This window comes from Pseudophryne corroboree, chromosome 5 (assembly GCF_028390025.1).
Source record: "Pseudophryne corroboree isolate aPseCor3 chromosome 5, aPseCor3.hap2, whole genome shotgun sequence".
In the NCBI taxonomy this organism is placed as follows: Eukaryota; Metazoa; Chordata; class Amphibia; order Anura; family Myobatrachidae; genus Pseudophryne; species Pseudophryne corroboree.
In genome coordinates, this window is record NC_086448.1 from 14,302,961 (window position 1) to 14,326,139 (window position 23,179).

The 23,179-nt window shown below is 45.1% G+C and overlaps 1 protein-coding gene across 1 annotated transcript in view; it reads right to left on the reverse strand.

The window, feature by feature from the left end:
- NRBP2 (nuclear receptor binding protein 2) overlaps positions 1–23,179 on the reverse strand; it is a 315,133-nt gene that overhangs the window by 83,055 nt on the left and 208,899 nt on the right. The window contains exons 6-7 of the mRNA XM_063921103.1: positions 22,178–22,272; positions 2,685–2,708 (exon numbers count right to left, since the gene is read on the reverse strand). Of these exons, the coding sequence (XP_063777173.1) occupies positions 2,685–2,708; positions 22,178–22,272 (119 nt within the window). The remainder of the gene's footprint in view (positions 1–2,684; positions 2,709–22,177; positions 22,273–23,179) is intronic.

Genomic DNA, 23,179 nt, shown 5'->3' on the forward strand with positions numbered 1-23,179 from the left:
TATTAGAATTTGGGTAAGATGTATCGGTGTATGCTGGTTCTATATGAATAAATGTTACTACTAATAATTATTATTATAATTTGGGTAAGATGTATCGGTGTATGCTGGTTCTATATGAATAAATGTTACTACTAATAATTATTATTATAATTTGGGTAAGATGTATCGGTGTATGCTGGTTCTATATGAATAAATGTTACTACTAATAATTATTATTATTATAATTTGGGTAAGATGTTGCGGTGTGTGCTGGCTCTATATAAATAAATGTTACTACTAATAACTATTATTATAATTTGGGTAAGATGTTGCGGTGTATGCTGGTTCTGTATATATAAATGTTACTACTAATAATTATTATCATCATAATTTGGGATTTGGGTAAGATGTTGCGGTGTGTGCTGGCTCTATAAATAAATGTTACTACTAATAATTATTATTATAATTTGGGTAAGATGTTGCGGTGTATGCTGGTTATATATAAATAAATGTTACTACTAATAATTATTATTATAATTTGGGTAAGATGTTGCAGTGTATGCTGGCTCTATATAAATAAATGTTACTACTAATAATAATAACATTTTATAATATGGGTAAGATGTTGCGGTGTGTGCTGGCTCTATATAAATAAATGTTACTACTAATAATTTTTATTATAATTTGGGTAAGATGTTGCGGTGTATGCTGGCTCTATATAAATAAATGTTACTACTAATAATAATAAAATTTTATAATATGGGTAAGATGTTGCGGTGTGTGCTGGCTCTATATAAATAAATGTTACTACTAATAATTTTTATTATAATTTGGGTAAGATGTTGCGGTGTATGCTGGCTCTATATAAATCAATGTTACTACTAATAATAATTATTATAATTTGGGTAAGATGTTGCGGTGTATGCTGGCTCTATATAAATCAATGTTACTACTAATAATAATTATTATAATATGGGTAAGATGTTGCGGTGTATGCTGGCTCTATATAAATCAATGTTACTACTAATAATAATTATTATAATTTGGGTAAGATGTTGCGGTGTATGCTGGCTCTATATAACTCAATGTTACTACTAATAATTATTATTATTTGGGTAAGATGTTGCGGTGTATGCTGGCTTTATATAAATCAATGTTGCTACTAATAATTATTATTATAATTTGGGTAAGATGTTGCGGTATATGCTGGCTCTATATAAATCAATGGTACTACTACTAATAATTATTATAATTTGGGTAAGATGTTGCGGTGTATGCTGGCTCTATATAAATCAATGTTACTCCTACTAATAATTATTATAATTTGGGTAAGATGTTGCGGTGTATGCTGGCTCTATATAAATCAATGTTACTACTAATAAAAAAATATTATAATTTGGGTAAGATGTTGCGGTGTATGCTGGTTCTATATAAATCAACGTTACTACTAATAAAAATTATTATAATTTGGGTAAGATGTTGCGGTGTATGCTGGCTTTATATAAATCAATGTTGCTACTATTATTAATTATTACAATTTGGATTAGATGCTATGGGGTATACTGGCTCTATATAAATAAATGTGACCAATAAATGAAACCACGTAAAGTACCTGCAAGCAGGATTCTGTCACCTCTTGCAACAGCGCCAAGTGAGTACAATAACTGAAAGGGCTGCAGTATAAATAATGCTACAAAAGAAATAGCAAGTTGCTTTAATTAATTTATTAGTCCATTACTGGTGTTTGCAAGGGAGGGTCTATTCTAGACAAGAGAACACACAGAATTCCCACAGCACACTATAAAGGGCCAGTAAATGAGATGTATAAGCCACCAGCCACTTCACAGCGTCTCTGATATGGTGGTCCTAACAGTACATGATGATAGTACACACTTTATATATTTCTAAATGGCACTACAAGGACCAGCATGCTCTCCAACAACTGATCCCATGCATGCATCTCAGACAAGTGATACACAAAAAGGACAAGTTGCTCAAATCAGTTTATTAGTCCATTACAGGTAATTGCAAGAGAGTGGCTAATCTAGAAAAACAACACAGGTATTCCCCAGCACACTAAAATGGATCTTTGCAAATATATGTGACTGAGATCTCTGTATTTCTACTATCATATAGCACGTAAATCACAGTGGGAGTTTCTGTTGTCACTTTTTATAGTACATTTACGGAGTGCTTTTTAACTGTTGGTGTTTTATTTACAAATGTATTATTCTTTTAGTATATGTTTTACTACTTATTCCTTTTGCTCACTTTTTTTAGTCTTGCGTGAGAGCACTTTATTTGATATTTATCTGAATGACACTATATAAATCTTTTATGGTATACTGTATGTGCAAATGTTCAATAACTACGGGCCGAGAAGCAGAAAAAGATCTCTGAGAAACACAGGACTCACTTTGCTTTATATAACTGGTATACATTGTTTACACGGACGGCTTCTTACCCATTATATGTACCATTTGTTTATGGTGATTTTTTTATATAATCATATGAATCTAGCAGCCAATACTGGAGGGAAGCGTGACATTACTGAACTTTTTGAAAAAAAAAATTCTTTACTCAGGGGACACGTGTTTAATGAATTGAAGAAGTTGTAACCTTAAGGACGGACTTCACAGCCACATAGATAGTTCTGTTGCACTTTTTGCACTGTTTTATACATGTAACATACTGGAGGAACTCACCATTCGCAAACACTCGGTGCCAGACTGCGGAGTGACGTGGCATCGTTCCCAGGAGAGGCCGGAAACAGAACAAAGAGACACAGATGAAGCAGTGATGAAATAGCACATATTATGTATATGTATATACTGGGCATTCACAATACATGTCATACACATTTGGCCTGATTCAGTTCCCGTTGGATCTGCGGTCCGTGCCGCAAAGTGCTGATGTTCTGCAATACTTTAAGCATGTAAGCATGTGCAGTAAGGGTCTGCGCCGTCGCATGCAGATTGGCTACAGATTGTCAGTGAATGGGACGGGGGAGGGAGTGGCAACAGCCGCCGTTTTCCACAATGGAGACATATCACCGCCATTTTGGGGGAGTGCCGTGGCCAGGTTCTCCATCTAAAGATGGAGATTTGCTGGCCTCTCTGCAGGAACAGCTAGCGCAACCGCATGTCATGCAGCCGACCGATGGTGTTGCAGATGGTCCAATGCTACGTGCTAGGATGCAGCACAGATCACTAATGCAAGCAGGGGGCATCCGCTTACTGTATATCAGACACCATCCTGCTGCATTACCATATTAGTGCAAACGCTGCTGCTTCCATGTCCGCAGAAGCAATGGCACCTCCAACCACACCTGCATCAGGCCTTTTGTCCAGAGGATGAGAGGGGGACAGAATCCTGGGTTCTACAGAGGGTGGCCAACCTGGTCCCTGAGGACTCCTACCAGCTCACGTGTTCCAGATCACCTAGCTGGTGCACAGGTGCAGTCATTCCTATCGGACACAGTCTCCACATCCACAGGTGGTCTGCTAAACATGAACTGCTAGGGGTCCGTGTGTTCCAGATCACCTAGCTGGTGCACAGGTGTAGTCATTCCTATCAGACACAGTCTCCACACCCACAAGTGGTCTGCTAAACTTGAACTGCTAGGGGTCCGTGTGTTCCAGATCACCTAGCTGGTGCACAGGTGTAGTCATTCCTATCAGACAGTCTCCACACCCACAGGTGGTCTGCTAAACATGAACTGCTAGGGGTCTGTGTGTTCCAGATCACCTAGCTGGTGCACAGGTGTAGTCATTCCTATCAGACACAGTCTCCACACCCACAGGTGGTCTACTAAACATGAACTGCTATGGGTCCGTGTATTCCAGATCACCTAGCTGGTGCACAGGTGTAGTCATTCCTATCAGACACAGTCTCCACACCCACAGGTGGTCTGCTAAACATGAACTGCTAGGGGTCCGTGTTGCAGATCACCTAGCTGGTGCACAGGTGTAGTCATTCCTATCGGACACAGTCTCCACATCCACAGGTGGTCTGCTAAACATGAACTGCTAGGGGTCCGTGTATTCCAGATCACCTAGCTGGTGCACAGGTGTAGTCATTCCTATCAGACACAGTCTCCACACCCACAGGTAGTCTGCTAAACATGAACTGCTAGGGGTCCGTGTGTTCCAGATCACCTAGCTGGTGCACAGGTGTAGTCATTCCTATCAGACACAGTCTCCACACCCACAGGTAGTCTGCTAAACATGAACTGCTAGGGGTCCGTGTGTTCCAGATCACCTACCTGGTGCACAGGTGTAGTCATTCCTATCAGACACAGTCTCCACACCCACAGGTAGTCTGCTAAACATGAACTGCTAGGGGTCCGTGTGTTCCAGATCACCTAGCTGGTGCACAGGTGTAGTCATTCCTATCGGACACAGTCTCCACATACACAGGTGGTCTGCTAAACATGAACTGCTAGGGGTCCGTGTATTCCAGATCACCTAGCTGGTGCACAGGTGTAGTCATTCCTATCAGACACAGTCTCCACACCCACAGGTGGTCTGCTAAACATGAACTGCTAGGGGTCCGTGTGTTCCAGATCACCTAGCTGGTGCACAGGTGTAGTCATTCCTATCAGACACAGTCTCCACACCCACAGGTAGTCTGCTAAACATGAACTGCTAGGGGTCGGTGTGTTCCAGATCACCTAGCTGGTGCACAGGTGTAGTCATTCCTATCAGACACAGTCTCCACATCCACAGGTGGTCTGCTAAACATGAACTGCTAGGGGTCCGTGTGTTCCAGATCACCTAGCTGGTGCACAGGTGTAGTCATTCCTATCGGACACAGTCTCCACATCCACAGGTAGTCTGCTAAACATGAACTGCTAGGGGTCCGTGTATTCCAGATCACCTAGCTGGTGCACAGGTGTAGTCATTCCTATCAGACACAGTCTCCACACCCACAGGTAGTCTGCTAAACATGAACTGCTAGGGGTCCGTGTGTTCCAGATCACCTAGCTGGTGCACAGGTGTAGTCATTCCTATCAGACACAGTCTCCACACCCACAGGTAGTCTGCTAAACATGAACTGCTAGGGGTCCGTGTGTTCCAGATCACCTAGCTGGTGCACAGGTGTAGTCATTCCTATCAGATACAGTCTCCACACCCACAGGTAGTCTGCTAAACATGAACTGCTAGGGGTCCGTGTGTTCCAGATCACCTAGCTGGTGCACAGGTGTAGTCATTCCTATCAGACACAGTCTCCACATCCACAGGTGGTCTGCTAAACATGAACTGCTAGGGGTCCGTGTGTTCCAGATCACCTAGCTGGTGCACAGGTGTAGTCATTCCTATCAGACACAGTCTCCACACCCACAGGTGGTCTGCTAAACATGAACTGCTAGGGGTCCGTGTGTTCCAGATCACCTAGCTGGTGCACAGGTGTAGTCATTCCTATCGGACACAGTCTCCACATCCACAGGTGGTCTGCTAAACATGAACTGCTAGGGGTCCGTGTGTTCCAGATCACCTAGCTGGTGCACAGGTGTAGTCATTCCTATCAGACACAGTCTCCACATCCACAGGTGGTCTGCTAAACATGAACTGCTAGGGGTCCGTGTGTTCCAGATCACCTAGCTGGTGCACAGGTGTAGTCATTCCTATCGGACACAGTCTCCACATCCACAGGTAGTCTGCTAAACATGAACTGCTAGGGGTCCGTGTATTCCAGATCACCTAGCTGGTGCACAGGTGTAGTCATTCCTATCTGACACAGTCTCCACACCCACAGGTAGTCTGCTAAACATGAACTGCTAGGGGTCCGTGTATTCCAGATCACCTAGCTGGTGCACAGGTGTAGTCATTCCTATCAGACACAGTCTCCACACCCACAGGTAGTCTGCTAAACATGAACTGCTAGGGGTCCGTGTGTTCCAGATCACCTAGCTGGTGCACAGGTGTAGTCATTCCTATCAGATACAGTCTCCACACCCACAGGTAGTCTGCTAAACATGAACTGCTAGGGGTCCGTGTGTTCCAGATCACCTAGCTGGTGCACAGGTGTAGTCATTCCTATCAGACACAGTCTCCACATCCACAGGTGGTCTGCTAAACATGAACTGCTAGGGGTCCGTGTGTTCCAGATCACCTAGTTGGTGCACAGGTGTAGTCATTCCTATCAGACACAGTCTCCACACCCACAGGTGGTCTGCTAAACATGAACTGCTAGGGGTCCGTGTGTTCCAGATCACCTAGCTGGTGCACAGGTGTAGTCATTCCTATCAGACAGTCTCCACATCCACAGGTGGTCTGCTAAACATGAACTGCTAGGGGTCCGTGTGTTCCAGTTTGGCCACCCCTGCTACAGAAAGTCTACTAGCTAAATCCCATGGTCAGAAGCTCATCAAAAACCTCGGAGAGATCCAAACAGTGGGTACACACTGATGGGGGTCTTCCCCACAGAACTGGTTCAGACTAAGGGGTATATTCATGAAGCAGTGAAAAGAGTGGCGAAGTGAGCCAGTGGAGAAGTTGCCCATGGCAACCAATCAGCTGCTCTGTACAATTTTATAGTATGCAAATTGTAAATGTTACGTCAATGCTGATTGGTTGCCATGGGCAACTTCTCCACTGGCTCACTTCTCCACACTTTTCACTGCTTCATGAATAGACCCCTAAGGGGTATATTTATCAAAGGGTGAGAAGGTGCTTTTTCCCCGTTATAAGGCTTCGTCCTGCACATTAAGCTGTTATCACTAGCGCTGGCAGTAGCGCCCACTGGTGGTAATATGTACCAGGTCTCGCCGTGAATGGAGAACCCTATGTAACAGGCAATGCGGCGATACTTCGCCATATCAGGAAATAATGCTGTATCTCCAAATGAAGCTTTTCTTCTAGGTGCTATGATGCTATATGGTGCAGTTTGTATACATTTGTGCAAATGCCCAGGGACAGGACGGCGAAGCAGCTTCGCTGGGGCAGAGAAGCATCACTCAGCTGCTGCCCCCCGTGGTGTATTCTGATCAATGAGGGATTTTCTAAGCAGATCCTTATCATTGTCACATTCTTATTCACTTATAAATGAATAGAACATTATAACCAGGTCCATAGAAATCTGTATTCTTTGATGCTACTTCATACATGACACGCGGAACACAAAGCGACATTCTGGGGGCTCAGATTATTACGCTGTATGTGCCGGAGCATGGCTGCTATATATAGTACATCCGGGAGGCCTATATCTGCAGTGTTTCCGCAGCAGCGCTGTCCCACCATTGAGCGTGCATCGTCCCCAGACATCGCACTAGTAAATGCAGGCCGTGGGATTTATATGTGATGTTTGTTTACAGGGAAGATCTGGGGACTTAGCACCCTGATATCCTGCCCTGTGCTCCGGGACACCCGGCCCTGCAGAACTGCAATGAGCCTGTCGCGTACTCCACAGGGACTGGGAAAGAGAGAATAATGTATATACAGGATGTCTATTCTTAGCAATCCTTCCCAGACGCTGAATACCAGCCGTCACATGCCGGAGGGGAGACAGCAATCAGCAACATCCGATACTGTGCGTCTGCCGACACATACTATAACCTGACGCTCTGGATGTCAGGAGGGCAGATAGGGGATTTGGGACATGTACTAAGCAGTGATAAAAGTGGAGAAGTGAGCCAGTGGAGAAGTTGCCCATGGCAACCAAGCAGCTGCTCTGTATACTTTTATAGTATGCAAATTCTGTTACGTAAATGCTGGTTGGTTGCCATGGGCAACTTCTCCACTGGCTCACTTCTCCACTTTTGTCACTGCTTAGTACATGGCCCCCTTAAGGGGAGCTGCACTAAGCCCTAGAGAGTGGTAAAGTCAAAGGAGATAAAGTACCAACCAATCAGCTCCTAACTGTCATTTATCAAACACAGCCTGTAACATGGCAGTTAGGAGCTGATTGGCTGGTACTTTACTGAAAAGTTTATTAAAACAGATTTAGGGGCAGATGTACTAAGCCTGGAAAATGATAAAGTGGAGAGAGATAAAGTGCCAACCAATTAGCTCCTAACTGAGGTAAAGTATCTCTCTGCACTTTATCACTTCCCAAGGCTTAGTGCATTTGCTGTTTAATGCGCGTCATAATGTAATAGGGTGCAAATTAATTAACGGGATCAAACTTGCACCTTCTCAGTCTCACACAGTATTTAGGTGCACGCTTGTCCCACAACCCGTAAAAGTAATAGTCTGTGAATAAGAGGGTTCGAGGCAATTACAAACGCGGGTCCAAGCAGGTCTTCTTGTGGGTAACCCACACCTTGTAGTGTGAGTTCCAGAAGCCTGTGCGGATCAGCGAGATCCGCGCACGCTTCTACGTGTAAAAGTAAGGACATGGTTAAAAAAACAGAAGGAAAAATTAGGGTATTCTGGAGTTGGTTCTGGTTGTGAAAATATGGGGGAAAATGGCGTGGGAACCCTCCTTATTTTATACAACCTGCACCGGTCTCCTGAGCTGGTCCTGATACTAGACATGTGGGGGATAAAATGCGTAGGGGTCCCCCGTATTTCCTGCACCAGCAACAGGTTCTATCTAGCAGGGGTATTATGCCAAAGCCAAGGGACACCCTTATACTGATACCCCCGGCCAAAGCATTCATCACCCCCCACTAGTCAGGCACGGCTGGGGATTCCTGTGGAAGTGGGGACTCCCCAATACAGGCATCCCCCCCTTCCAGGGTACCCAAGGCCGACTTGGTAGTTTATTTGTGTAAAAATAAGATTTTACTCACCGGTAAATCTATTTCTCGTAGTCCGTAGTGGATGCTGGGGACTCCGTAAGGACCATGGGGAATAGACGGGCTCCGCAGGAGACTGGGCACTCTAAGAAAGATTTAGTACTACTGGTGTGCACTGGCTCCTCCCTCTATGCCCCTCCTCCAGACCTCAGTTAAGGAAACTGTGCCCGGAAGAGCTGACATTACAAGGAAAGGATTTTGGAATCCAGGGTAAGACTCATACCAGCCACACCAATCACACCGTACAACTTGTGATAACTACCCAGTTAACAGTATGAACAACAATCGAGCATCACTCAACGGATGCCACATAACATAACATAACCCATTATTAAGCAATAACTATATACACGTATTGCAGAAAGTCCGCACTTGGGACGGGCGCCCAGCATCCACTACGGACTACGAGAAATAGATTTACCAGTGAGTAAAATCTTATTTTCTCTAACGTCCTAGTGGATGCTGGGGACTCCGTAAGGACCATGGGGATTATACCAAAGCTCCCAAACGGGCGGGAGAGTGCGGATGACTGCAGCACCGAATGGGCAAACACAAGGTCCTCCTCAGCCAGGGTATCAAACTTGTAGAATTTTGCAAAGGTGTTTGAACCTGACCAAGTAGCTGCTCGGCAAAGCTGTAATGCGGAGACCCCTCGGGCAGCCGCCCAAGAAGAGCCCACTTTCCTTGTGGAATGGGCTTTTATCGATTTTGGATGCGGCAATCCCGCCGCAGAATGAGCCTGCTGAATCCTGTTACAGATCCAGCGAGCAATGGTTTGCTTTGAAGCAGGAGCACCCAGCTTGTTGGATGCATACAGGATAAACAGCGAGTCAGTTTTCCTGACTCCAGCCGTTCTGGTCACATAAATCTTCAAAGCCCTGACTACATCAAGCAACTTGGAATCCTCCAAGTCACGAGTAGCCGCAGGCATCACAATAGGTTGGTTCAAATGAAAAGATGACACCACCTTCGGCAGAAACTGTGGACGAGTCCGTAATTCTGCCCTGTCCATATGAAAAACCAGATAGGGGCTTTTACATGACAAAGCCGCCAATTCTGACACACGCCTAGCCGAAGCCAAGGCCAATAGCATTACCACTTTCCACGTGAGATACTTTAGCTCCACGGTTTTAAGTGGCTCAAACCAGTGGGAGTTCAGGAAACCCACCACCACGTTGAGATCCCAAGGTGCCACTGGTGGCACAAAAGGGGGCTGAATATGCAGCACTCCCTTAACAAATGTCTGAACCTCAGGAAGAGAAGCCAGTTCTTTCTGAAAGAAAATGGATAGGGCTGAAATCTGGACCTTTATGGACCCCAATTTCAAGCCCATAGTCACTCCTTACTGTAGGAAGTGCAGGAACCGGCCCAGCTGGAATTCCTCTGTTGGGGCCTTCCTGGCCTCACACCAAGCAACATATTTTCGCCATATACGGTGATAATGTTTTGCTGTCACGTCCTTCCTAGCCTTTATCAGCGTAGGAATAACTTCATCCGGAATGCCTTTTTCCGCTAGGATCCGGCGTTCAACCGCCATGCCGTCAAACGCAGCCGCGGTAAGTCTTGGAACAGACAGGGCCCCTGTTGCAACGGGTCCTGTCTGAGAGGCAGAGGCCATGGGTCCTCTGTGAGCATTTCTTGCAGTTCCGGGTACCAAGTCCTTCTTGGCCAATCCGGAACAATAAGTATTGTTCTCACTCCTCTTTTTCTTACGATTCTCAGTACCTTGGGTATGAGAGGAAGAGGAGGAAATACATAGAACTACTGGAACACCCACGGTGTCACTAGTGCGTCCACAGCTATCGCCTGAGGGTCCCTTGACCTGGCGCAATACCTTTTTAGCTTTTTGTTGAGGCGGGATGCCATCATGTCCACCTGTGGCAGTTCCCATCGATCTGTAATCTGCGTGAAGACTTCTTGATGAAGTCCCCACTCTCCCGGGTGGAGGTCGTGTCTGCTGAGGAAGTCTGCTTCCCAGTTGTCCACTCCCGGAATGAACACTGCTGACAGTGCTTGCACGTGATTCTCCGCCCAACGAAGAATCCTGGTGGCTTCCGCCATCGCCACCCTGCTTCTTGTGCCGCCCTGGCGGTTTACATGAGCCACTGCGGTGATGTTGTCTGACTGAATCAGCACCGGTTGGTTGCGAAGCAGAGGCTCCGCTTGACTCAGGGCGTTGTATATGGCCCTTAGTTCCAGGATATTGATGTGCAGACAAGCCTCCCGACTTGACCACAACCCTTGGAAGTTTCTTCCCTGAGTGACTGCCCCCCATCCTCGGAGGCTTGCATCCGTGGTCACCAGGACCCAGTCCTGTATGCCGAACCTGCGGCCCTCCAGAAGGTGAGCACTCTGCAGCCACCACAGAAGAGACACCCTGGTCCTGGGGGATAGGGTGATCAGCCGATGCATCTGAAGATGCGATCCGGACCACTTGTCCAACAGATCCCACTGAAAGATCCTCGCATGGAACCTGCCGAAGGGAATGGCCTCGTATGACGCCACCATCTTTCCCAGGACTCGCGTGCAGTGATGCACCGACACCTGTTCTGGTTTTAAGAGGTTTCTGACGAGAGTCACAAGCTCCTGAGCCTTCTCCGCCGGGAGAAACACCCTTTTCTGATCTGTGTCCAGAATCATGCCCAGAAAGGGCAGACGCGTCGTAGGAATCAGCTGCGACTTTGGGATATTCAGAATCCAGCCGTGCTGTTGCAACACTACCTGAGAGTGTGCTACGCTGATCAGCAACTGCTCTCTGGACCTCGCCTTTATGAGGAGATCGTCCAAGTATGGGATAATTGTTACTCCTTGCTTTCGAAGAAGCACCATCATTTCCGCCATTACCTTGGTAAATATTCTCCGTGCCGTGGATAGGCCAAACGGCAACGTCTGGAATTGGTAATGACAGTCCTGTACCACAAACCTGAGGTACTCCTGATGAGGTGGATAAATGGGGACATGCAAGTAAGCGTCCTTGATGTCCAGAGACACCATAAAATCCCCCTCTTCCAGGCTTGCAATGACCGCTCTGAGCGATTCCATTTTGAACTTGAATGTCTTCAGATAAATGTTCAGGGATTTTAAATTCAAAATGGGTCTGACCGAACCGTCCGGTTTCGGTACCACAAACATTGTGCAATAGTAACCCCTTCCCTGTTGAAGGAGGGGATCCTTTACCACCACCTGCTGGAGATATAACTTGTGAATTGCCGCTAACACTACCTCCCTTTCCATGGGGGAAGCTGGCAGGGCCGATTTTAGGTAACGGTGAGGGGGCATCACTTCGAATTCCAGCTTGTATCCCTGAGACACAATCTGTATAGCCCAGGGATCCACCTGTGAGCAAACCCACTGGTAGCTGAAATTTCGGAGACGCGCCCCCACCGCTCCCGGCTCCACCTGTAGAGCCCCAACGTCATGCGGTGGATTTAGCGGAAGCCGGGGAGGACTTCTGTTCCTGGGAACTAGCTGTATGGTGCAGCTTCTTTCCTCTACCCCTGCCTCTGGCAAGAAAGGATGCACCTCTGACTTTCTTGCTTTTTTGTGATCGAAAGGACTGCATTTGGTAATACGGTGCTTTCTTTGGTTGTGAGGGAATATATGGCAAAAAATTTGACTTCCCAGCCGTAGCTGTGGAAACTAGGTCCGAGAGACCGTCCCCAAACAATTCCTCACCCTTATAAGGTAAAACCTCCATTGCTTTTTTAGAGTCAGCATCACCTGTCCATTGCCAAGTCCACAGGACCCTTCTGGCAGAAATTGACATTGCATTTATTCTAGAGCCCAGTAGGCAAATGTCCCTCTGGGCATCCCTCATATATAGGACAGCGTCTTTTATATGCCCCAGGGTCAGTAAAATAGTATCCTTGTCCAAGGTATCCAGTTCCTCAGACAGAGTATCTGTCCATGCTGCTACAGCACTACACATCCAGGCCGACGCAATTGCCGGCCTCAGTAGAGTACCTGAATGTGTATAAACAGACTTCAGGATACCTTCCTGCTTCCTATCCGCAGGATCCTTTAGGGAGGCCGTATCCTGTGACGGCAGGGCCACCTTCTTAGATAAGCGCGTCAGAGCCTTGTCTACCCTAGGGGAGGATTCCCAGCGCAACCTGTCCGTTGGCGGGAAAGGGTACGCCATAAGTAACCTTTTGGAAATCAGCACTTTCCTATCAGGAGAATCCCACGCTTTTTCACTTAACTCATTTAACTCATGTGAAGGGGGAAAAGTCACCTCTTGCTTTTTCTCCCCAAACATATAAACCCTCGTGTCAGGGACAGGGTTTACCTCTGATATGTGTAATACATCCTTCATTGCTATAATCATGTAGCGGATGGCTTTAGCCATTTTAGGCTGCAATTTTGCATCATCACCATTGACACTGGAGTCAGAATCCGTGCAGATATCTGTGTCAACAATTTGGGATAGTGGGCGTTTCTGAGACCCTGACGGCCTCTGCGCTGTAGGATCAGGCATGGGCTGAGACCCCGACTGTCCCAAGGCTTCAGCTTTATCCAACCTTTTATGCAAGGAGTTTACATTATCATTTAACACCTTCCACATATCCATCCAATCAGGTGTCGGCGCCGTCGGCGGAGACACCTCATCCATCTGCACCTGCTCTGCCTCCACATAGCCCTCCTCGTCAAACATGTCGACACACGCGTACCGACACACCACACACACAGGGGATGCTCTATATGAAGACAGGACCCCCACCAGGCCTTTTGGAGAGACAGAGAGAGAGAGTATGCCAGCACACACCCCAGCGCTATATGACCCAGGAATCACACAGTAACTTAGTGTTTACCCAGTAGCTGCTGTATATATGATTAATGCGCCTAAATTTATGTGCCCCCCCTCTCTTTTTACCCTCTTTCTACCTTGAGACTGCAGGGGAGAGCCTGGGGAGCTTCCTCTCAGCGGAGCTGTGGAGAGAAAATGGCGCTGGTGAGTGCTGAGGAAGAAGCCCCGCCCCCTCAGTGGCGGGCTTCTGTCCCGCTTTCTGTGTAAAATTAATGGCGGGGGCTCATACATATATACAGTGCCCAGCTGTATATATGTTACTTTTGCCAAGAGGTATCATAATTGCTGCCCAGGGCGCCCCCCCCTGCGCCCTGCACCCTATAGTGACCGGAGTGTGTGGGTAGTGTGGGAGCAATGGCGCACAGCTGCAGTGCTGTGCGCTACCTCATATGAAGACAGGAGTCTTCTGCCGCCGATTTTGATGTCTTTTTGCTTCACCCGCCGGCTTCTGTCTTCTGGCTCTGCGAGGGGGACGGCGGCGCGGCTCCGGGAACGGACGACCAAGGTTAAGATCCTGTGTTCGAACCCTCTGGAGCTAATGGTGTCCAGTAGCCTAAGAAGCGCAACCTAGCCGCAGTTAGTAGGTTTGCTTCTCTCCCATCAGTCCCACGTAGCAGAGAGTCTGTTGCCAGCAGAAGCTCTCTGAAAATAAAAAAACCTAACAAAATACTTTCTTATAGCAAGCTCAGGAGAGCTCACTAAGTAGCACCCAGCTCTGTCCGGGCACAGATTCTAACTGAGGTCTGGAGGAGGGGCATAGAGGGAGGAGCCAGTGCACACCAGTAGTACTAAATCTTTCTTAGAGTGCCCAGTCTCCTGCGGAGCCCGTCTATTCCCCATGGTCCTTACGGAGTCCCCAGCATCCACTAGGACGTCAGAGAAAAGTAGAATAATATTGTCTTTTACAGGGGGACTACAGGTCCCAGCAAGTGTCCCCTGCATGCTGACACGTGTCAGCATGTGTGGCATTAAAAGGCCCGCTGGCACCTGCAATCCTCCTGTAAAATAAATATAAAAATAGACACTGTGACAGTATAAAATAAATGCATACACACACACACACACACACACACACACACACACACACATTGTCCCTAGTGCTGCTCGGTCCACTTGTCCAGTAGCATCCCCAATCATGTTATAAAAAACATCTATACTCACCTACCCCTTGTGTCGTGCCCTGTTCGGTCCATGTAGGCATCCAGGGTCTTCTTAAAACAAATAAAAAGAGAAACGGGGACCCAGTGGACATAGTAGTGAGCTGTACGATCTCTACTTCCCGAATGTCCGGTAACCGGGAGCTTCTATCATTGAAAACAATGGGCGGATTGTTGATTGGCTGACAGAGACGAGCCCCCAGCTAGATGCTAGATGACCGCTAATAACCTATTGGTTCCCACCATTCACGTGATTGGGCAAAGCGTTTTTTGGCTGAGAGAGCCGGGTCATTACTATGTCCGCTGGGTCTGCGTTTCAGTTTTTTTGTTTTACGAAGACTCTGGATGCCTACATGGACCGAAGAGGACATGACACAAGCGATCTGGGATTGTAGTGGATAAGTGGACACGAGCTGCACCAGGGACAGGATGACTCTGTGTGAGTATGAGTACATGTATGTATTAGTTATATACTGTCACGGTGTGTCATGTCTTTTTAAAAATATTTATTTTATAAGAGGACTACGGCAATGTAAAGATTGGCGCTTTAAAAATACGACCAATCTTGGACTAAATTGCTGGACCTCTGGCCACTCTGACCCAATTCTATTTGCCCATAGTGTTAGCAGTACATACAGCTCATACAGATGTGTCCCGGTACAGTGGAAAATAGCAGTGTTCTGTAGCGGGGCGGCATGCTAGACGTCTCCACACGCATAGCGCACACCACACTATGTGGCGGTTGGTTTGCTGCGCGTCGCCACAATGAAAAAGAAAACATCTGTAGGTGAAAGTTTAAACCTTGGTAAATCCTTGTTGCACTGCGGGGGGAGGGGAGGAATATGTAAGCACACGAGACAGACTGTAAGTTGGGGGGGGGGGGGGGACATCCTAACTGGACTCTAAATTGCTGTTTAAAAATAAAACAGACAGTATTTAAGTATTACGTGTAACAGCAGCCGGTATTTATGTGTTACGTGTAATAGCAGCCGGTATTTATGTATTACGTGTAATAGCAGCCGGTATTTATATGTTACGTGTAATAGCAGCCGGTATGTATGTGTTACGTGTAATAGCAGCCGGTATTTATGTATTACGTGTAATAGCAGCCGGTATTTATATGTTACGTGTAATAGCAGCCGGTATGTATGTGTTACGTGTAATAGCAGCCGGTATTTATGTGTTACGTGTAACAGCAGCCGGTATTTATGTGTTACGTGTAACAGCAGCCGGTATTTATGTGTTACGTGTAATAGCAGCCGGTATGTATGTGTTACGTGTAATAGCAGCCGGTATTTATGTGTTACGTGTAACAGCAGCCGGTATTTATGTATTACGTGTAATAGCAGCCGGTATTTATGTATTACGTGTAACAGCAGCCGGTATTTATGTGTTACGTGTAATAGCAGCCGGTATTTATGTATTACGTGTAACAGCAGCCGGTATTTATGTGTTACGTGTAATAGCAGCCGGTATTTATGTGTTACGTGTAATAGCATCCGGTATTTATGTGTTACGTGTAACAGCAGCCGGTATTTATGTATTACGTGTAATAGCAGCCGGTATTTATGTGTTACGTGTAACAGCAGCCGGTATTTATGTGTTACGTGTAATAGCAGCCGGTATTTATGTATTACGTGTAACAGCAACCGGTATTTATGTGTTAAGTGTAATAGCAGCCAGTATTTATGTGTTACGTGTAATAGCAACCGGTATTTATGTGTTACGTGTAATAGCGGGCGGTATTTATGTGTTACGTGTAGCAGCAGCCGGTATTTATGTGTTACCTGTAACAGCAGCCGGTATTAATGTGTTACGTGTAACAGCAACCGGTATTTATGTGTTACGTGTAACAGCAGCCGGTATGTATGTGTTACGTGTAACAGCAGCCGATATGTATGTGTTACGTGTAACAGCAGCCGGTATTTATGTGTTACGTGTAATAGCAGCCGGTATTTATGTGTTACGTGTAATAGCAGCCGGTATTTATGTGTTACGTGTAATAGCAGCCGGTATTCATGTATTAAGTGTAATAGCAGCCGGTATTTATGTGTTACGTGTAATAGCAGCCGGTATTTATGTGTTACGTGTAATAGCAACCGGTATTTATGTGTTACGTGTAACAGCAGCCGGTATTTATGTGTTACGTGTTACAGCAGCTGGTATTTATGTGTTACGTGTAACAGCAGCCGGTATTTATGTGTTACGTGTAACAGCAGCTGGTATTTATGTGTTACGTGTAGCAGCAGCCGGTATTTATGTGTTACGTGTAACAGCAGCTGGTATTTATGTGTTACGTGTAACAGCAGCCGGTATTTATGTGTTACGTGTAAAAGCAGCCGGTATTTATGTGTTACGTGTAACAGCAGCCGGTATTTATGTGTTACCTGTAACAGCAGCCGGTATTTATGTGTTACCTGTAACAGCAGCCGGTATTTATGTGTTACGTGTAAAAGCAGCCGGTATTTATGTGTTACGTGTAACAGCAGATGGTATTTATGTGTTATGTGTAATAGCAGCCGGTATTTATGTGTTACGTGTAATAGCAGATGGTATTTATGTGTTACGTGTAATAGCAGCCGGTATTTATGTGTTACGTGTAATAGCAGTTGGTATTTATGTGTTACGTGTAATAGCAGCCGGTATTTATATGTTACGTGTAATAGCAGCCGGTATTTATATGTTACGTGTAACAGCAGCCAGAATTTATGTGTTACGTGTAATAGCAGCTGGTATTTACGTGTTACCTGTAACAGCAGCCGGTATTTATGTGTTACCTGTAACAGCAGCCGGTATTTATGTGTTACGTGTAAAAGCAGCCGGTATTTATGTGTTACGTGTAACAGCAGATGGTATTTATGTGTTACGTGTAATAGCAGCCGGTATTTATGTGTTACGTGTAATAGCAGATGGTATTTATGTGTTACGTGTAATAGCAGCCGGTATTTATGTGTTACGTGTAATAGCAGTTGGTATTTATGTGTTACGTGTAATAGCAGCCGGTATTTATATGTTACGTGTAATAGCAGACGGTATTTATGTGTTACGTGTAATAGCAGCCGGTATTTATATGTTACGTGTAACAGCAGTCGGAATTTATGTGTTACGTGTAATAGCAGCCGGTATTTATGCGTTACGTGTAACAGCAGCCGGTATTTATGTGTTACATGTAATAGCAGCCGGTATTTATGTGTTACGTGTAATAGCAGCCGGTATTTATGTGTTACGTTTAATAGCAGCTGGTATTTAAGTGTTACGTGTAACAGCAGCCGGTATTTATATGTTACGTGTAACAGCAGCCGGAATTTATGTGTTACGTGTAACAGCAGCCGGTATTTATGTGTTACGTGTAACAGCAGCCGGTATTTATATGTTACGTGTAACAGCAGCCGGTATTTATGTGTTACGTGTAATAGCAGCCGGTATTTATGTGTTACGTGTAATAGCAGCCGGTATGTATGTGTTACGTGTAACAGCAGCCGGTATTTATGTGTTACGTGTAATAGCAGCCGGTATTTATGTGTTACGTGTAACAGCAGCCGGTATTTATGTGTTACGTGTAATAGCAGCCGGTATTTATGTGTTACGTGTAACAGCAGCCGGTATTTATGTGTTACGTGTAATAGCAGCCGGTATTTATGTGTTACGTGTAATAGCAGCCGGTATTTATGTGTTACGTGTAACAGCAGCCGGTATTTATGTGTTACGCGTAATAGCAGTCGGTATTTATGGGTTACGCGTAATAGCAGTCGGTATTTATGTTTTACGTGTAATAGCAGCCGGTATTTATGTGTTACGTGTAATAGCAGCCGGTATTTATGTGTTACGTGTAACAGCAACCGGTATTTATGTGTTACGTGTAATAGCAGCCGGTATTGATGTGTTACGTGTAACAGCAACCGGTATTTATGTGTTACGTGTAATAGCAGCCGGTATTTATGTGTTACGTGTAATAGCAGCCGGTATTTATGGGTTACGCGTAATAGCAGTCTGTATTTATGTGTTACGTGTAATAGCAGCCGGTATTTATGTGTTACGTGTAACAGCAGTCGTTATTTATGTGTTACGTGTAACAGCAGCCAGTATTTATGTGTTACGTGTAATAGCAGCCGGTATTTATGTGTTACGTGTAACAGCAGTCGTTATTTATGTGTTACGTGTAACAGCAGCCGGTATTGATGTGTTACCTGTAACAGCAGCCGGTATTTATGTGTTACCTGTAACAGCAGCCGGTATGTATGTGTTACGTGTAACAGCAGCCGGTATTTATGTGTTACGTATAAAAGCAGCCAGAATTTATGTGTTACGTGTAACAGCAGGCGGTATTTATGTGTTATGTGTAATAGCAGCCGGTATTTATGTGTTACATGTAACAGCGGGCGGTATTTATGTGTTACGTGTAATAGCGGGCGGTATTTATGTGTTACGTGTAACAGCAGCCGGTATTTATGTGTTATGTGTAATAGCAGCCGGTATTTATGTGTTACGGGTAACAGCAGCCGGTATTTATGTGTTACGTGTAACAGCAGCCGGTATTTATGTGTTACGTGTAACAGCAGCCGGTATTTATGTGTTACCTGTAACAGCAGCCGGTATTTATGTGTTACCTGTAACAGCAGCCGGTATTTATGTGTTACGTGTAAAAGCAGCCGGTATTTATGTGTTACGTGTAACAGCAGATGGTATTTATGTGTTATGTGTAATAGCAGCCGGTATTTATGTGTTACGTGTAATAGCAGATGGTATTTATGTGTTACGTGTAATAGCAGCCGGTATTTATGTGTTACGTGTAATAGCAGTTGGTATTTATGTGTTACGTGTAATAGCAGCTGGTATTTATATGTTACGTGTAATAGCAGCCGGTATTTATATGTTACGTGTAACAGCAGCCAGAATTTATGTGTTACGTGTAATAGCAGCCGGTATTTACGTGTTACCTGTAACAGCAGCCGGTATTTATGTGTTACCTGTAACAGCAGCCGGTATTTATGTGTTACGTGTAAAAGCAGCCGGTATTTATGTGTTACGTGTAACAGCAGATGGTATTTATGTGTTACGTGTAATAGCAGCCGGTATTTATGTGTTACGTGTAATAGCAGATGGTATTTATGTGTTACGTGTAATAGCAGCCGGTATTTATGTGTTACGTGTAATAGCAGTTGGTATTTATGTGTTACGTGTAATAGCAGCCGGTATTTATATGTTACGTGTAATAGCAGACGGTATTTATGTGTTACGTGTAATAGCAGCCGGTATTTATATGTTACGTGTAACATCAGTCGGAATTTATGCGTTACGTGTAATAGCAGCCGGTATTTATGCGTTACGTGTAACAGCAGCCGGTATTTATGTGTTACATGTAATAGCAGCCGGTATTTATGTGTTACGTGTAATAGCAGACGGTATTTATGTGTTACGTTTAATAGCAGCTGGTATTTATGTGTTACGTGTAACAGCAGCCGGTATTTATATGTTACGTTTAACAGCAGCCGGAATTTATGTGTTACGTGTAATAGCAGCCGGTATTTATGTGTTACGTGTAACAGCAGCCGGTATTTATGTGTTACGTGTAACAGCAGCCAGTATTTATATGTTACGTGTAACAACAGCCGGTATTTATGTGTTACGTGTAATAGCAGCCGGTATTTATGTGTTACGTGTAATAGCAGCCGGTATGTATGTGTTACGTGTAACAGCAGCCGGTATTTATGTGTTACGTGTAATAGCAGCCGGTATTTATGTGTTACGTGTAACAGCAGCCGGTATTTATGTGTTACGTGTAATAGCAGCCGGTATTTATGTGTTACGTGTAACAGCAGCCGGTATTTATGTGTTACGTGTAATAGCAGCCGGTATTTATGTGTTACGTGTAACAGCAGCCGGTATTTATGTGTTACGTGTAACAGCAGCCGGTATTTATGTGTTACGTGTAATAGCAGTCGGTATTTATGGGTTACGCGTAATAGCAGTCGGTATTTATGTGTTACGTGTAATAGCAGCCGGTATTTATGTGTTACGTGTAATAGCAGACGGTATTTATGTGTTACGTTTAATAGCAGCTGGTATTTATGTGTTACGTGTAACAGCAGCCGGTATTTATATGTTACGTTTAACAGCAGCCGGAATTTATGTGTTACGTGTAATAGCAGCCGGTATTTATGTGTTACGTGTAACAGCAGCCGGTATTTATGTGTTACGTGTAACAGCAGCCAGTATTTATATGTTACGTGTAACAACAGCCGGTATTTATGTGTTACGTGTAATAGCAGCCGGTATTTATGTGTTACGTGTAATAGCAGCCGGTATGTATGTGTTACGTGTAACAGCAGCCGGTATTTATGTGTTACGTGTAATAGCAGCCGGTATTTATGTGTTACGTGTAACAGCAGCCGGTATTTATGTGTTACGTGTAATAGCAGCCGGTATTTATGTGTTACGTGTAACAGCAGCCGGTATTTATGTGTTACGTGTAATAGCAGCCGGTATTTATGTGTTACGTGTAATAGCAGCCGGTATTTATGTGTTACGTGTAACAGCAACAGGTATTTATGTGTTACGTGTAATAGCAGTCGGTATTTATGTGTTACGTGTAATAGCAGCCGGTATTTATGTGTTACGTGTAACAGCAACAGGTATTTATGTGTTACGTGTAATAGCAGTCGGTATTTATGTGTTACGTGTAACAGCAACAGGTATTTATGTGTTACGTGTAATAGCAGTCGGTATTTATGTGTTACGTGTAACAGCAACCGGTATTTATGTGTTACGTGTAATAGAAGTCGGTATTTATGTGTTACGTGTAACAGCAGCCGGTATTTATGTGTTACGTGTAATAGCGGTCGGTATTTATGTGTTACGTGTAACAGCAACCGGTATTTATGTGTTACGTGTAATAGCAGTCGGTATTTATGTGTTACGTGTAACAGCAACCGGTATTTATGTGTTACGTGTAACAGCAACCGGTATTTATGTGTTACGTGTAATAGCAGCCGGTATTTATGTGTTACGTGTAATAGCAGCCGGTATTTATGTGTTACGTGTAATAGCAGCCGGTATTTATGTGTTACGTGTAATAGCAGCCGGTATTAATGTGTTACGTGTAATAGCAGCTAGTATTTATGTGTTACATGTAACAGCAGCTGGTATTTATGTGTTACGTGTAATAGCAGCCGGTATTTATGTGTTACGTGTAACAGCAGCTGGTATTTATGTGTTACGTGTAATAGCAGCCGGTATTAATGTGTTACGTGTAATAGCAGTCGGTATTTATATCAGACAGATCATTGCAGCAAATGCAAACAGCACACAAGGCAAAACCTTTCCCATTAGCAGAACACGGGGAGAGGAGCAGGAAACATACACCACGTGCTCTCCCTGTGAGGGAACAGAGGTCAGGAGGGTGCACCCTGGGCGGAGAAACTCCCATCGTTTATCCTCATGCGGTCCTGTTAACCTCTTCCTCCCCGGGTGGATCTGCCTCCCATCTACTCTTACCTGACCCGATCTTGATGAGTCCATTGTGCTGGATGAAGATTGTGTCATTGGTGAGATTTCCATGTATAATGACAGGATCACATGAGTGCAGGTAGCTGGAGGAACACAGAACACGTATGTCAGACACGGACCCTCTGTGCTACACGCTACCTTCCCCATACACATACACCGCGATAGTGCCAGTCTCTCCTGTACTCATACACAGCGATAGTCCCAGTCTCTCCTGTACTCATAAACAGCGATAGTGCCAGTCTCTCCTGTACTCATACACAGCGATAGTGCCAGTCTCCCCTGTACTCATACACAGCGATAGTGCCAGTCTCTCCTGTACTCATACACAGCGATAGTGCCAGTCTCTCCTGTACTCATACACAGCGATAGTGCCAGTCTCTCCTGTACTCATACACAGTGATAGTGCCAGTCTCTCCTGTACACATACACAGCAATAGTGCCAGTCTCTCCTGTACTCATACACAGCGATAGTGCCAGTCTCCCCTGTACTCATACACAGTGATAGTGCCAGTCTCTCCTGTACACATACACAGCAATAGTGCCAGTCTCTCCTGTACTCATACACAGTGATAGTGCCAGTCTCTCCTGTACTCATACACAGCGATAGTGCCAGTCTCCCCTGTACTCATACACAGCGATAGTGCCAGTCTCTCCTGTACTCATACACAGCGATAGTGCCAGTCTCTCCTGTACTCATACACAGTGATAGTACCAGTCTCTCCTGTACACATACACAGCAATAGTGCCAGTCTCTCCTGTACTCATACACAGTGATAGTGCCAGTCTCTCCTGTACACATACACAGCGATAGTGCCAGTCTCTCCTGTACTCATACACAGCGATAGTGTCAGTCTCCCCGTACTCATACACAGCGATAGTGCCAGTCTCTCCTGTACACATACACAGCGATAGTGCCAATCTCCCCTGTACTCATACACAGCGATAGTGCCAGTCTCTCCTGTACTCATACACAGCGATAGTGCCAGTCTC